The sequence below is a fragment of the Alosa sapidissima genome, chromosome 16 (genome assembly GCF_018492685.1).
Source record: "Alosa sapidissima isolate fAloSap1 chromosome 16, fAloSap1.pri, whole genome shotgun sequence".
Classification (NCBI taxonomy): Eukaryota; Metazoa; Chordata; class Actinopteri; order Clupeiformes; family Clupeidae; genus Alosa; species Alosa sapidissima.
The window spans coordinates 9787292-9802290 of NC_055972.1; the positions used below are offsets into that span (position 1 = coordinate 9787292).

At 40.0% G+C, this 14999-nt stretch overlaps 2 protein-coding genes across 2 annotated transcripts in view; both read right to left on the bottom strand.

The window, feature by feature from the left end:
- Positions 1-14999, bottom strand: part of LOC121684964 (C-reactive protein-like) — a 113478-nt gene that overhangs the window by 60154 nt on the left and 38325 nt on the right. The gene's annotated exons all lie outside the window — the stretch shown is intronic.
- LOC121684963 (serum amyloid P-component-like) lies at positions 5682-10417 on the bottom strand. Its single transcript, XM_042065138.1, has 4 exons — positions 10330-10417; positions 8884-8955; positions 6417-6519; positions 5682-6231 (listed from the first exon to the last, which is right to left on the bottom strand). Exons 2-4 carry the CDS (start codon positions 8939-8941, stop codon positions 5703-5705), a joined length of 690 nt encoding a protein of 229 aa, XP_041921072.1. The 5' UTR covers positions 8942-8955; positions 10330-10417; the 3' UTR covers positions 5682-5702.

Sequence of the window (14999 nt, forward strand, 5' to 3'; positions counted from 1 at the left end):
ACCGGCCTCACCTGGGTGTGGCTTCTTGGGGACGGGGATGAGACATGATGTCTTCCACAGTGTTGGGACTCTTCCAAGATGGAGACTCAGGTTGAAGATGTGCTTCAGTGGCTCCCCCAGTTCAGCAGCACAGACCCTAAGCAGCCTTGGACACAATCCGGCTGCCTTCAACACCACAAGGTGTCCTCTAACTTGATCTGCCGTGATGATGGGGGGGGGGGGGGGGTGTCTGGTGGTTGTAGACTGGTGGCTGCTGGCCAGCGTCAGTGTAGTCGCATTGTTCATTATCACCTTGTGGGGGAGGGGTGCATCAGCCTTTGAAGGTGGGGATGCGTGTTGCACTGAGTAACTCTCAGTAACTCTCAGTGCAACACTGGAAGTATATATACTCTTTTGATCCCGTGAGGGAAATTTGGTCTCTGCATTTATCCCAATCCGTGAATTAGTGAAACACACTCACAGTGAACACACAGTGAGGTGAAGCACACACTAATCCCGGCGCAGTGAGCTGCCTGCAACAGCGGCACTTGGGGAGCAGTGAGGGGTTAGGTGCCTTGCTCAAGGTCACTTCAGCTGCAAGTGTCCTCTTCACGCTGTCGGCAGAGAGGCACAGGGGCTGCTCGTGTGGAGGGGGAGGGATCTTCTGTGGGCAAGTGCTGTTTTGTGCTTCAAAGCGAGCAAAGAAGCGGTTCAGATTGTTGAGCAGAGGGATGTTGCTCTCACAGCTCTGTGGCGCAGGCTTGTAGTCCGTGATGGCCTGAATGCCCTGCCATAGGCTTTGTGCGTTCCTGCTGTCTTTGAAGTGGGTGGTTATCTTGTGAGTGTATTCCTTTTTTGCTTCCTTGATGCCACGGGACAGGTTGGCTCTCGCTGTTCTCATGCCAGCTTCATCCCCAGCTCTGTAGGCTTTGTCTCTGGCCCTCAGCAGCCTGAGGACATCCCCTGTCAGCCATGGCTTCCAGTTAGCCCGAGTGATGATGTCTTTTGTGTGGGTCACATCATCAATGCACTTGGTGATGTAAGAGGTTACAGTGTCTGTATACTCCTCTATGTCTATCTGGTTGTTGTAAGTGGCTGCCTGCTTAAACATTTCCCAGTCTGTTGTGTCAAAGCAGTCTTGAAGAGCATCAGAGGCTCTGTCTCTTAATTAATTTAAAACAAGTCAATGGTTTTACAGTGTTTTAGTCAAGCTTTGGTTGGTTTAGATGCAACTGGTATGCAAAATGTAAAGTAGTGGATTAACTTTAATTTGCTGTGCTGCATATTGGACAATAGATGCACATAGTAAATTATATAAAGTAGGCTTATTAAAATATGTAAATAGTCCAGTCCAGTGCACATGTTTTTGGCAAGTAGCCTAGGCTACTACAGACACAGGTGAAGAACAGTAAGCAAAACCAAGTATGTACAGCCAGCTTCAAAAGCAAGCAGCCCAGACCCTAAAATTGGGCATTTATAGCTTTGAAGGTAATTCACACACAATTATTTTTCTTTCGCCAAAATATATTTGGTAACTTCTGTAGACATCCAAAATGGGGTGGGGGTTAAAATTAGTAGGGAAAAAAAATATATTGCATAAACAGTCATGTTTATCTTTTTGCTGTGGTAAAGTCTTAAGTTTCATTTAGATGTCTTGAAAAGGTCTTAAAAGTCTTTAAATTTGCACTTGGAAAATGTGCAGATACCCTGAGAAAGACCATTGGTTAGCTAGCTCATTTAAAATATCCTAAACCTTTTTTGATCTTGCCTCTTAAAAAAATCGGAATCGAGAATCATCAGGAACCGGAATCGAAATAAGAAATCGGAATTGGAATCGTTCAAATTCAAACGATACCCAACCACTTCTCCCCCACAAGGTGATAATGAAGCTGGGGGGTGGTGCGAATCGGGTAGGCCAACAAGCAAGAGCAGTGTCCGAGTCAGTGGGGGGTGGTGGTGGTGGAAGGACCACTGCCGTTGGAGCTGGAGCAGGGCAGTCAAACCTGTTGTAGAAGTGGTTCAACCATGGAGGTATTGTATTATTTTTTTATATATATATATATATATAACACTGGAGAGAGTGACTAAGTCCCGCCCCCATTCATTTTAATGGCCCATGCTAGGCTAGCTACTTCAGCCAAAAAAGTTTGAAATTGACCGCAGCCATCTTTACGAAAATGGCGTTTCATGGGTGTTCGTTTCCGGCACCAGCTAGAATTAGCCTATTAGATACCACGTTACAGACAGAGACAACGTAAGGTACAACAGTATGTCGTTGATGAAGATTGGACATTCCCTCAGAGGAAAAGAAGTTGTTCACGAGCGCGCTTCACCTCGTTATAAGCGCAAATTCATTTAATTGGTTGGGATAACATTTTGGGAATGGTGGTAAAGTTTGCCCTGTTTCTGAAGTCCTAGGTTATTTAATGTGATGTTCATATGTGATAATAAACTATGCAAATAAATATTGTGTCACTTTAGACTTCACAAATAATGGTCCCTAAATACTATATTTGGATAGGTTGTATGACGCAATAGGCTATCCAACGAAAATGACTATTAATTAAGTAGACATGGTATGTAGGAAACGTGTGGATAGCTGGGATTTTTGCTGCACCCAGTGTGAATTTGCAGCTTGTTAAGCCTAGTTTAACTTGCAAGCCAACGCAAGTTAAACTTCCGATAGAAGCGCACATCCCTCGGGGTATTGTGGTTCGAGCAGGCATAGAGTCTGCAACTGTTGTTGGACATTTGGCTTTTGCCTCGACTGGCAGCCTGAACATTTAAATCAAATGCATAGCCTACAGTAATCATGTCAATGTTGCAAGAAAGCAAACGAAATAAGTCATTGACATTTGTTTCATTTTAAATCACTTGGAGACATAGGTTACATGATCCAGACGTTGCGTTCTACAGAACTACAGCCTGTGCGTTTTAAAATGGTCTTAATACACAACGCAATGAGTAGGCTAATAATTGGATATAGGTCATTGCTATGCATCTGCCAAAGTGTATGGTCATAGTCAGTTACTTTAAGGTAATTGGCACCCCGCATATACGGCAAATAATAGCCTAATATGACAACATTAACATTTTTTCATTTACCACAAATTCCGGTAATACAGCCTAAACTATGTAGGCATTAAGTCAAGTATCAGTAGCTTGATCCAAGTAGTTAGTTGTTTTATTTGTCGTCTTCCAGAAATTCAAACCAACATGGACGCGCGAGGACGCTCGTGCCCAACACTAAACTCGTGCATGAGCTGTCATCTACCAATCAGCATGTAAAAACTGGTGCCGGAAGTTGCAACCATGTAACGCCATGTTTTCAAAAATGTCGGTGGCCAAATGCCATTCTAAGTGGCTGAAGCTAACCCTTCAAATCCTGACCCCCTGGGTTCAACTGGTTCGCCCTGTCCAGATCTCCCTCCACAGAGCTGCTACTCTTCCTCAGGCCAGTGATGGTCTTCATTCCGTCCCATACCTCCTTCACATTGTTTTTTTTGTTTTTTTTTAAGTGCATGCCTATTTCGTTCACGCATTTTATGTATAATAAGTATTCATTCATGTCTCGAGAACTATAAAATATTTATCAGGTTCAATAAGTAGGAAGAGTCCATGTTCATATGACTTTTTTTAGGCTTTGGTGTAAGTTCATATTCTCTGCAATTTGTGTGTCTGTTTATTTTAGCCTAGAAGGTGATGCGCCACATCAGTAATTGATGTCTCTTAAAAATGATGCGTGAGTGAGCAGGACCAAAGTCCTTTTAGGCAAGTCCCTTCACTCGGCGGCCATATTGTAACACTTTTCGGGCACCTATTTCTGAAGAGAGGAAGGAAAGGAGCATGGACAAATGATATGAACCCTCTTGATAGCATAGATGTTAGAAAGCTAGATACCGCATTGGGCTGCAAAACATATGTAAATAGCGCAGGCATCATGATGGGGGCAACAAATCACTGGAGGCCAAGGGAGAAACATGTGACTGACTAGAAATCAGACAGGTGTCTCTGATTGCAAGTGTTGCCCATAGACAAAGTAAGGTGTTTGCCCCCAGCAACATGGCGGGTGCGTTCACGTATGCCACCCAATAGAACTTGACGAACGATGTGTTATCTAGCTTTCTAATATCTATGCTTAAAAATATTCGACCGTGAGCGTGAATGGTGGCGTTCGCAACATTTTTGTGCATGCAAAATTTGTACACGAGGCCCCTGTCGAAGTCACCATAGGGAGGAAAAAAAATAAATAAATAATAATAAAAAAATGCTATAACTCAGTTATCCAACTAGCGGTTAGTGCAGCCAGGCGGCTACGGGGGCAGATTTTAGACTTTGACTCAGTAACTGGGAAGAAAGTGTAAATTCAGTGTTTGTACAGACAGTCACATATCTTTGTTTCCTTCGACCGCTTCCTAAAGTCCAAACACTGGATTTATACTGTTTCTTCACAATTACTGTGTGACCAACAGGGTGCTTTATACTCACTAAACACTTCACACAATATGGACAGTGCACAAACATACACTGATAAGGTTACACTAGGTTTCAGACACCATACTCAAATAGACACTGCAAACAAATCACTGCTTCTATAGGGAATATTGCACACTGCCCTAAGCCAAGACAACATGAGAACAAATGCAGACAGACATTAAACAGACACAAACAGAAACAGACAAATATTACAAAGATAAAACTATGACTGGCTGGCCTCCACTGACAAGACAGTCGTGACGCAGACAGGCTAGATTCCGTCACATACACGGGGCGCACAATCAAACAATGAAATATAGTTTCAAGCCCAGAAAAAAACAGTGGCTGGCTGGACAGACAAAGGCAGTCCTGTTCACATCATAAGCCTAACACTAACCCTAGCCTACATGAATAATTTGGCTACATGATTTTGTACGTTTACTATTTTTTTGGCTGTGGAACTTTAATGATGAAAACGTAATGATTCACATAGGCTATCATTCACATCGTGCAAGTTACAAGACATTTTAGCATTAGCCATGGACGTGACAATAATTTGGATAGCGTAGTAGCGTACGATACCGCGACTGCGTAAGACTACAGAAAGAATACAAACAACCCCATATCTGTTTCTGGCGGCGGAGTAATACCGTACCTCACAGCACATCCAATACAAGTCAATGGAGTTGGACAAAAACTACGATAAAACCTGTTGGAAAGAATCTTTTGCAGCGATTTTTGTGTGAGCATATCAGTGAACACCCTTGACCACTCGGTGAGTTTCGCGTCTTTGTAAACGAAAGTTTGCATTTTAAAAAGATTGTTCCTATGTAGCGTTGTGGAGGTGGGGGGGGGGGTGCTACCACAGAAACCGAAAATTCTCAGGACAGCAGCATGTGTCCAAATTTCAATCTTAAACGTTCTATTTAATCATAAACTATCTGAAAACAGGGCTTTAAGTGTAAAATACCAAACTTGTCCTTTAAGAGGCACAAACAGTCTAAATTCCGCACTTATAGTTTTGTAGCCGCCTGCTGCGCTATCTACTTGGGGTCAGCCCTATGTTTCCACATTTCTAAGAATGTTTTTGTCAGATACATTTTTGAAAGAGGTACATATATATATATATATATATATATATATATATATATATATATATATATATATATATATATATATATATATATATATATTAAAAAAAACTTGACATAGATAAAATATGCTCATTTTGTTTACCCATTTATTTATCATAACTGATTATGAAAACAAACATATGTCTGACTGTCCTCAATTACAACATCCCCAACGATGTTGAAATCAAGGGCTCTCCAGTTGATGACATCACCAGGGGTGAAGTTCAGGTCACTAGCAAACCGCTGAATCTCACAAGCAGAAAGGACATAGTCCCACATATGGACATCAGTGATCATCCCTACAAATGACTGGGCTGCATCAAACCCTCCATCCACCGAGTCCTGCTCTTGTCCCAGTACTATGCTTGGCTTTCCATCCATATTTCCCTTGAATCCGACCTTCCTGGTACTTGAATTCCCATTGATCCAGACCTGAACCAGTCCGGAGTTGGAATCCCAGGTGCTGCAGATGGAGTACCAGGTGTTCGGCTCATCTGGTAGGCCATTAAATTCAGAGTTTTCGCCACGTGTGTGCACTTCAAAACGGCCTTTATTTGCGGTTTTGAAGATTAGGAAGTCATTGTTATTGGCGGTGGATGCAGTAGAAAAAAGAGAGTAGGATCGACTAAGGTCGGTAAAGAACCTGTAAAAGAAAAACAATGCCATTGTTTCATGTAGGTATGGATGGATTTTGTAGTGTACTGTTGGATCCAATCTAGCATGAGGGGCAACTTGATAAGAGACAATATAGGTTACATGGTATGGAGTATATGAAATATAGAGAAAAGAAGACTGCGTATCCTGTCAATATAGAGCACCAAGACCAACCTGAGGCAGACTGTCACAGAGGTGAAGTTATTTCCTGATGGCAGGAGTCTGACACGAGCAACGCTGGACTCCACAGGAAACGTAAACATTTTACCTGACAGATCTGTTTGGATAACAGTGAGAAGGACATAGTCATCTGATCAGGTGTTTTATTATAAGAATACATGTATTGCAAGCAAAGCCGTAACCATGGAGTCAACATTGAGTCATGAGCTGTAGCCATGGAGTCAACATAAGTTTATGTTTTCTTTTAAACAATAACGTCTAATAATACAGTCTCATTTTTATGTGCCAGTCTCTTATCTTATGCTATTGAGGGTTGAACAGATTACATTTATTTATTTAACAGACGCTTTTATCCAAAGCGACTTTGTGTCAATTATATTTCAAGGGCCATTGGCCCCGTAGCATCTCTGGGTTAAGTGCCTTGTTCAAGGGAACAATGGTAGAAGCCAGGTATAGAAATAAGAAAGTAAGTCCAGATATTGTGCTTTCTGGGTATGCCTTTGTGTGGCTATATTAATGCTTATTATACGGCTCTTCACAATGCTAGTAGAACGCTCCATTGGCTTGAATGGGATTTCCCAACGTTCTACGGTAAAATAAATTCATGTAATTACCACTGCAAACATATAATTACCTCTGTCAATGGCAACAGGTTTTGTGCTGCTGATCATATCACTGCGCAAGTATTCCGGTCACTTCTTACATTGGAACTTCATTCAAAAGTGAAAGCAGACAGTTGATCAGCTGTGTTCTAAAGAATGTTTGATTCAAGTTCAGCGTGTGTTGTGAACTATTTGTTTCTCAGCAAAAGCCACGACGAAACAGTAACAAATAAGTGTAAAGAGACATATCGTGGGGTTTATTTTTTTTCGTTTTGGCAAGTAGCCGTATATTAAGCGGGATAATGTATAGAACGCCGGTCATTATGGGAAAATAAGTCCCTTCAGGGCGAAACAAGACCGGTTCGCCCTGTCGGGACTTATTTTCCCAATAATGACCAGCGTTCTATACATTATCCCTTACATATATAGGGCCCTATCGTACACCTGGCGGAAAGCACAACGTAAGGCTTATTCTTATCTTTCTTTTTTTTTTTAAATATATTTTTGGGCTTTTTATGTCTTTAATGTGACAGGACAGTAGAGAATGACAGGAGTGGGAGAGAGAGTCAGGGTGGGATCCGGAAAGGACCACGGGGCGGGAATCGAACCCGGGTCGCCGGCATACAGTGCCAGTTGCGCCACAGCTGGGGCCTTATTCTTATCTTTCATCCAATAAAGTGATGAATGTTTATTTTATTAAACCTTGCGCCCAGGGGTGTGGCATTTAACACCATCAAAATACTGGTGCACTGTTTGAAGTTGTGCTGCTTGCTTTTTAAAGGGAATGACAGGTGTCACTCATTGGTTTAAAGGATGTTACGCCCAAAACACACCCATGACTGATTAAGAAACAGGAACTACGCCTTTGAAAAGTGCACCCGGTCTCTGATCACAAAATCATGCCCATAAACATAAAACCTTACACTTTGCGTCTCTGACCATGTGTTTCCGATCGCTACAATAGAGCCCAGTGTCATAGCGTAGTCTAGTCTAGAGTGCAATTGTTTTGATTTGAATATTGTTTACATGATCACATCAGATAGAAAATGATACAGCCTTGTATACAACATATTCTAACAGTTTGTAGTAGCTAGTAGTTAAGCACTAAGCACTACCTTAGTTAAACTGAAAAACAGTAGCCTACTGATCAAGAGCTATAGGAGAGGAAGTGCATAGAAGGCAGTGCATAATTTCTCAGAAATAATGACCAATCTGTACATCTGCTTTTTTTCCGTTGGTATTTCATAATTCCATGGTGTTGTACAACTTTCACATACAGCGATGTGCGATGGCTCAAGAGAGGATTATTGTGCAAGTCAAGTCAGTGTTTTTATCATCTCACCTCTACACTCCTTTTCTGTCAGATATTCAACATTTCAGCATGCCATTTTCCAGGTTGTAACAAGTGATTATTTAGCATTTTGAGCATTTTTGAATATTGGGGGTTATGTCCCCCTCAAAGTATTATGATAATATTTCTTGCAATCAAGGTCATAAATTAAGGTACAGTATACCGTTGTGTGCAGAATACAGTAATAGCAGTGTGTTTTAAAAAACTGAATAGAGCTAATCCTTAGAAAAATGCAAACAATGCTATTTCTTTGAACAGCCTAACATTACTTTTTCTTCACTTTCTGTAAATCAAACTTGATCAATTTTGGTCATGTTTTGATTTGAAATTGAATGTGCAGTGTTCCCAATGCATTGATATTATGGAATTAACAGCTATTCTAAGGATTGAGCTTTATTAAATGTTTAAAAACACACTGTTGTTATTCTGCACACAACTGTATGTCAAGCTTGATATCAATAATTGTCAAACATTTGGTAATACAAGTAGCTTCTTTTTTCCACCTTACCTCGAGGAACAGCACAACAGGCTGTGAAAAGGATGCTTGCAATAAAAAACGTCTGCATCCTTCAAAAGAAATCTGAAAATAAATTTTAGAAATGTGAAGATTTCTTCAAAACACCCTTCAGTGTTTCCCCTACAATGTATTTAACAGCGGCGCAGCGCCGCCGCAGGATTTTCAGCGCCGCTGCAACATAATATCAAGAGATTCACTTAACACACTGTAAAAGCACAACGGCCAACGTCATCTCGAAATTGTTTTCTGAAAGTCATGAGTAAGTTAAGTGCATCAAATCCGCACTTAGCCTCTCATTATTCAGGACATATAAGCGGCATGATGTGTCAGGTGATTACAAGCCCAAAGACAAGTCTGCAGCCCATATGGCTAGCCTACGTTCTGAACAGGTTACATTGTTTAGCTATCCGACTGATGGGGTCTTGCTCCGCCACAGTGTAGCCTATGGCGTCATCGTTCACTTGTAGGTTACACAATAAATAGCCTACTTATAGGCCTGGTGACAATAAAAAATGATATTAGTTATATTTCATCACAAAGCTGTTTGTATGCCGTGAAATCGCTTGTAGCCTATGCCATATGTTAAGCTTGAGCAATTCCTCTGATCCAAAGCCTGCTTTGACACATTGACACTAATGTGAAACATGCATCCTCCTCTCCTAGCCTACATCAAATAAAATAAACCAATTCATGATTACCGAAATTAATTTAACATGGGGGGAAAAAAGTTTGTTGCAATTTAGCCTACTGTTGTGATGCGGTTCTTTCTGCTGATTGGATTTACCGCCGTGTCGTCAACTCTGAGAACTCTTGCTCCGGCTGACAATTTTATCCAGAGAGCTGATTTTATCCAGAGAGCTGATTTCCCATCAACATCTCCATCAACATTCAACGACAAATTATTAAAACGTAAGTAATGCAATAGAGTAAACCAATGTGCTACAAGGTGTATGGTCTTAACGTTAATTGTAGCCTAGACTTGTAACGTTAGCGTAGGGCTATATGTAATGTTTGCATGGGAAAGCTAGGCGAACACAGTCTAGGCCTGTTTAAACTGTCTGATAGTTAAAGGAAATATGAGCATATGTTGGCATATACGTATAGCCTAAATTCTGTCCACTTAGCTATAATAGGCTATCACAAACAGACCTTTTCTACGTTTACGGCATTAGACATATAGGAGCCTACATTCTCTTATCAGAAAGACGTGTTCTCATAACTTCAGCGTTCTCTTGACGGTGAGACGAACGGTTGCACTTCAATCAAGTAGCCTAGGTCTTTTGAGTTAATTGTGAAACACTGCCCTTAAATAAAATGTGCAGTACTTTTTATGCAATTAGAATATACTTATACATTCTAATTTAATACAGAAACTCCACTTTTGACTTAACTTTTGAAACTATTGTGCTTGTAGTCTGAAAAAAAGTTCACACTTACCTTCCCTATGACCTACAGTAGTTAAGATGGGTTGTCACTGTGACTCTTCTGTCTGGGTAGCTTGTACTCAACTCCAGGGCCAGCGATGCCTTATAAACCCTCAAGGGGAGTGGCCAAAGGACAGGTGTGAGCTATTCTACTCTGAGAACAATGGATTTGTACATATTGTGCAATTAAGGATAAAAAGAAACCCAGCCTTTACAGGAAGAAAGCCCTGGTGTTGATCAATATTTCAAAAGGCTCTGCTTGACTTTTTCCTTTTCACAAATAATCGGAACAAATCTGGGAAACTGTGAGTGACATGGTATTTACCATAGGAGTGTAGAGGTATAATACACAGGATAATAATGGGACAACCCATTGTTTTTCCCTTACCAAAAAAAGTGTACTTAATGTTAATTTTCAAGTAAACTTAAGTGCAGCTGAAGTATAATCCCCAAGTTTACTTTATGTAGTAAGTTCATTAGTAAAAAGGTGCTTGAGGTATACTTGTAAACATACTATTTTATTACTTCTTCGGACCCACTTGTCCCACTTTTCAGTTTATAATAGTACTAGTAAAGATACTAGTTAAACTTCTAGCACAATTTTAGTTCATTATAATATACTTCAGTCTCTGGCTACAAGTAAGTAAATATACCTAGACTTTTTCATCAGTATAAGTATATTAAGTATATTTAAGTATAAGTACCAAGTATAGGCTAGATATACAAACCTATATTTATGCTTATCAGTATAAGCCAAGTATAAATCAATTTAGTGTATCTCTGATTAGTACACAAAAAGTAAGCTATTTAGTTCAAAATTAGTAGATCAACAGTGCACTTCCATAAATTCCTTTTTGCTAAGGGTTGTCATTGCATTGCTTGTTTATTTGAGGCCTATAGAGCTAGGACTGGCATCATGTTTTTGTTTGTTTTATGTAATGTTCATAATTTTATGTTCTGTTAATTTTTTTGTATTTATTTGTCTAGTTAAATTTATTCACTCTTTGTCGTTAATTAGAACAATGCCAATGAACATTATCTGAAGACAGGTAGCACGAGTACTACAAGGAAGTTCCTGCGAAGGAAATATTCATTTTGCCAAACTCAATCTTGTTTGCACACTCAACTATGTTTTGTGTCTTTGACCATTGTGGAAAAAAAAATGATTAGTGCACTTAACACAATCAAGCAATCTTTGTCTGAGTATTTACACTTTGACATAACTTAATTGATTGAAAACTTAATTAGGCCTTGTAATGGTATTTACATTATGACCACTAGTTGGCGATGTTTGGTTACTAGAGAGATTAAGCTTTACCTGGGAATAGCAGAACAAGTGTAACGAGATAACCATGCAAGGATGTAAATAAAGACACCAACTGAGAAATAACAAGTCAGTTTATTAAGAACCCATAACATTACAGGCCTATTATTTCTTTAGCGAATTTCGTTTTTTATTGTTAATTTCCATATCATGTTAATTACACATACTGTCGATAATAAAAAAGTAGAAAGGGGTGGGGTAGCATAAAGTTTCTCTCTACTCCAGCGAGGACGGAGGATCACTCCGATGACACACAAGGGCTGTCGTAGAGGCTAGATGCAAATAAATGCAGTTTACTCACCTCTGACATGTCAGAAATAGTTTATCCACCTCTAAACAGTTTAAGAACTTTACGATGTCAAAATGTAACAATGCCATGGTACATGGATGCTACTTTTGAGTCCGCTCTCCACCACGTAGCAGATCTGACTTTATTCCACTTAAACGCACCTTGCGCGTGCAGGGGAGAGGTTTGTCATTGTAAATAGAGTGGCAGATTCCAGCTGGCTTGTCACTGTGTAGCCAAAAGCATCAATCTTCCCCCGTAGCGGCAACTGGTTTTCAACCAAGAACCCAACTACATCTATTAGTGATGATGACACATAATACTGATTGTTCCTTAGTTGACTTGCATTGATAAGGGTTGATACATCATTCCCTGTATTGCAACGCATCTCCCTCTCCTTCCACATTGCATAACAAGACATGTGGTCCCTTCGAAGTTTCATGTTTATGAAATCCACGGTCTTTGGTCATGGCGTGTTTCCAGTTACGATAGCCCACACTCGCGAAGGCATCCAATGTTCCAGAATTTCTAGAGAAGCTGAATATCCGACAGCAAAAACAAAATGCTGCGTCTGCCTTCACACTGTACTCCAACCACTCTATGTGTGAAACCATTTATCAACAAATGATCATGAATCAGCTCCCCCAAATTTCAGTTTTTTGAGTGCTACCCGAGCAAATAAAAGAGGTGGAGGGATAGCCACAATTTTCAAGACGTCTTTTCAGTGCAACCAGTCGTCATTCGGTGACTTTACCTTATTTGAATATCTGTGTGCACGCATTAAGTCTTCTCCTCAGGTTTTATTACTGACAATTTACAGGCCTCCAAAACATTCAGCAAAAGTTTTTCTTGAAGAGCTAGGTGAACTGCTATCAGTCGTTTGCATAGAGTTTGACTGTCTTATATCAGGGGATCTAAACTTACATGTGGATAATCCTGAAAACAATTACGCCAAGGAATTCATTGCACTAATCGATAGTTTCTCCCTAACACAGCATGTAAAGGGGCCAACACACTCTTTCGGCCATACCCTTGACCTTGTTATCACAAAGGGTCTCGATGTCTCTACAGCTGTTAAAGACCTGGCCTTATCTGATCATTTCTGCGTGTTCTTTGATGTGTCTTGGTCCCCACACACTCAAAACACAGCTATTATTGCAAAAAGGAGAATCATAAATGATCATACAAGTGCTCTCTTTGAGCAAGCACTTTCACTAAAGTCAAGTCAACTGTCAGACTCTGTAGAAGACTTATTTGATCACTTTAATGCAAAAATGGCAAACATTATGGATGACATTGCTCCATTACAATTCAAGAAAGTTAAGGACAAACAGAAAGCACCATGGAGGCAAAATCCAGCAGTTAAACTTCTAAAAAGAGAGTGTAGGAAGACTGAAAGAAAATGGCGTAAATACAAACTTCAGATCCACTATGAAATCCATAAAGAGATGCTCCGCACATATAACTCTGAAATATGCAAAGCAAGACAGTCCTTTTTACATTATCAATAGAAGTTCAAATAACACTCGTATTCTATTTTCAACTGTTGATAAATTAACAAATCCCCCCTTACAATTAGCGCCTGAACTTCTCTCAGCTAATAAATGCAATGCATGAGTTTTCATCTTTTTTTAAATGTAAAATTGACTCAACATATCTGCTCAATTACCAACCTGAACTTCCAGCAACAAACAGAGGGAAACTAAACTTGATGTCAGAGTTCAGCTTGATAGACTAAACACTTGAAAAAACGGTACAGAATCTCAGCTCTTCCACATGTGTCTTAGACACTCTGCCTACCAATTTCTTCAAAACTGTTTTTCATCTCATAGCGGCGGATGTCCTTCAAATTGTAAATGTATCACTGCTGTCTGGCACTTTTCCTAAGTCACTGAAAACAGCTGTTGTAAAGCCACGTCTCAAGAAGAATAACCTAGATGCCTCCATGCTAAACAATTACAGGCCCATATCCAATCTACCTTTTATTGTCAAAATTATTGAAAAAGTAGTCTTTAATCAATTTACCACCTTCCTAACATCAAATGGGTATTTTGATTACTTTCAGTCTGGTTTTCGGGCAAATCACAGCACTGAAACAGCTCTCATTAAAGTTTTCAATGACATACGCCTCAACACAGATTCAGGTAAAACATCAGTCCTAGTGCTACTGGACCTTAGTGCAGCATTTGACACTGTTGATCACAATATTTTACTACACAGACTAGAACACTGGGTTGGATTTACAGGCATAGTTATCAGCTGGCTAAAATCATATCTACAAGAAAGGAGCTTCTTTGTTGCCATCGGAAACTGTACCTCAACACCAACGTCCTTGACCTGTGGTGTTCCCCAGGGGTCGATCTTGGGGCCACTATTATTCAACCTCTATATGCTCCCACTTGGACAAATCATCCAAAATAACTTGATTTCATATCATAGCTATGCAGATGACACACAAAGCCCTGTCACCAAACGACTATGGTCCTCTTGAATCTATGTGTCAGTGTATAGAACAAATCAACACCTGGATGTCTCAACATTTTCTTTAGCTGAACAAAGAAAAAAAATGAAGTAATTATATTTGGTAAAAAGGAAGAAAGACTTAGGGTTGCCACTCTCCTTGACACAAAAGGGTTGAAGGCAAAGGATACAGTTAAAAATCTTGGTGTATTAATTGACAGTGATCTAAATTTCAACAACCACATGAAAATGATACTGTAACTAAATCAGCTTTTTACCACCTCAAAAATATTGCCAAACTCAGAGGGCTGATGTCAAAATATGACTTAGAAAAACTCATTCATGCATTTATCTCCAGCAGGGTTGATTATTGCAATGGACTGTTCACAGGCCTTCCTAAAAAGACTATTAAAGAGCTTCAGGTGATACAAAATGGAGCAGCTAGGATTCTAACAAAATTCTTAAGTCCTTGCACTGGCTTCCAGTAAGTCACAGAATTGACTTTAAAGCACTATTGCTTGTTTATAAATCAGTAAATGGGGCAGGACCTAAATACCTGTCAGACATGCTTCAGCAGTACACACCTTCTCGTCCTCTCAGGTCCCAGGTGAAA

What these genes read in the sequence shown, in the direction of transcription:
- LOC121684963 (XM_042065138.1), bottom strand. Translation starts at nt 8,941, where the DNA reads ATGCAGACGTTTTTTATTGCAAGCATCCTTTTCACAGCCTGTTGTGCT. An exon ending in CTGTTGTGCTGTTCCTCGAG is followed by an intron (nt 6,520 to 8,883) that starts GTAAGGTGGAAA and finishes TTATCCAAACAG; the next exon opens with ATCTGTCAGGTAAAATGTTT. An exon ending in TCTGTGACAGTCTGCCTCAG is followed by an intron (nt 6,232 to 6,416) that starts GTTGGTCTTGGT and finishes TTTCTTTTACAG; the next exon opens with GTTCTTTACCGACCTTAGTC.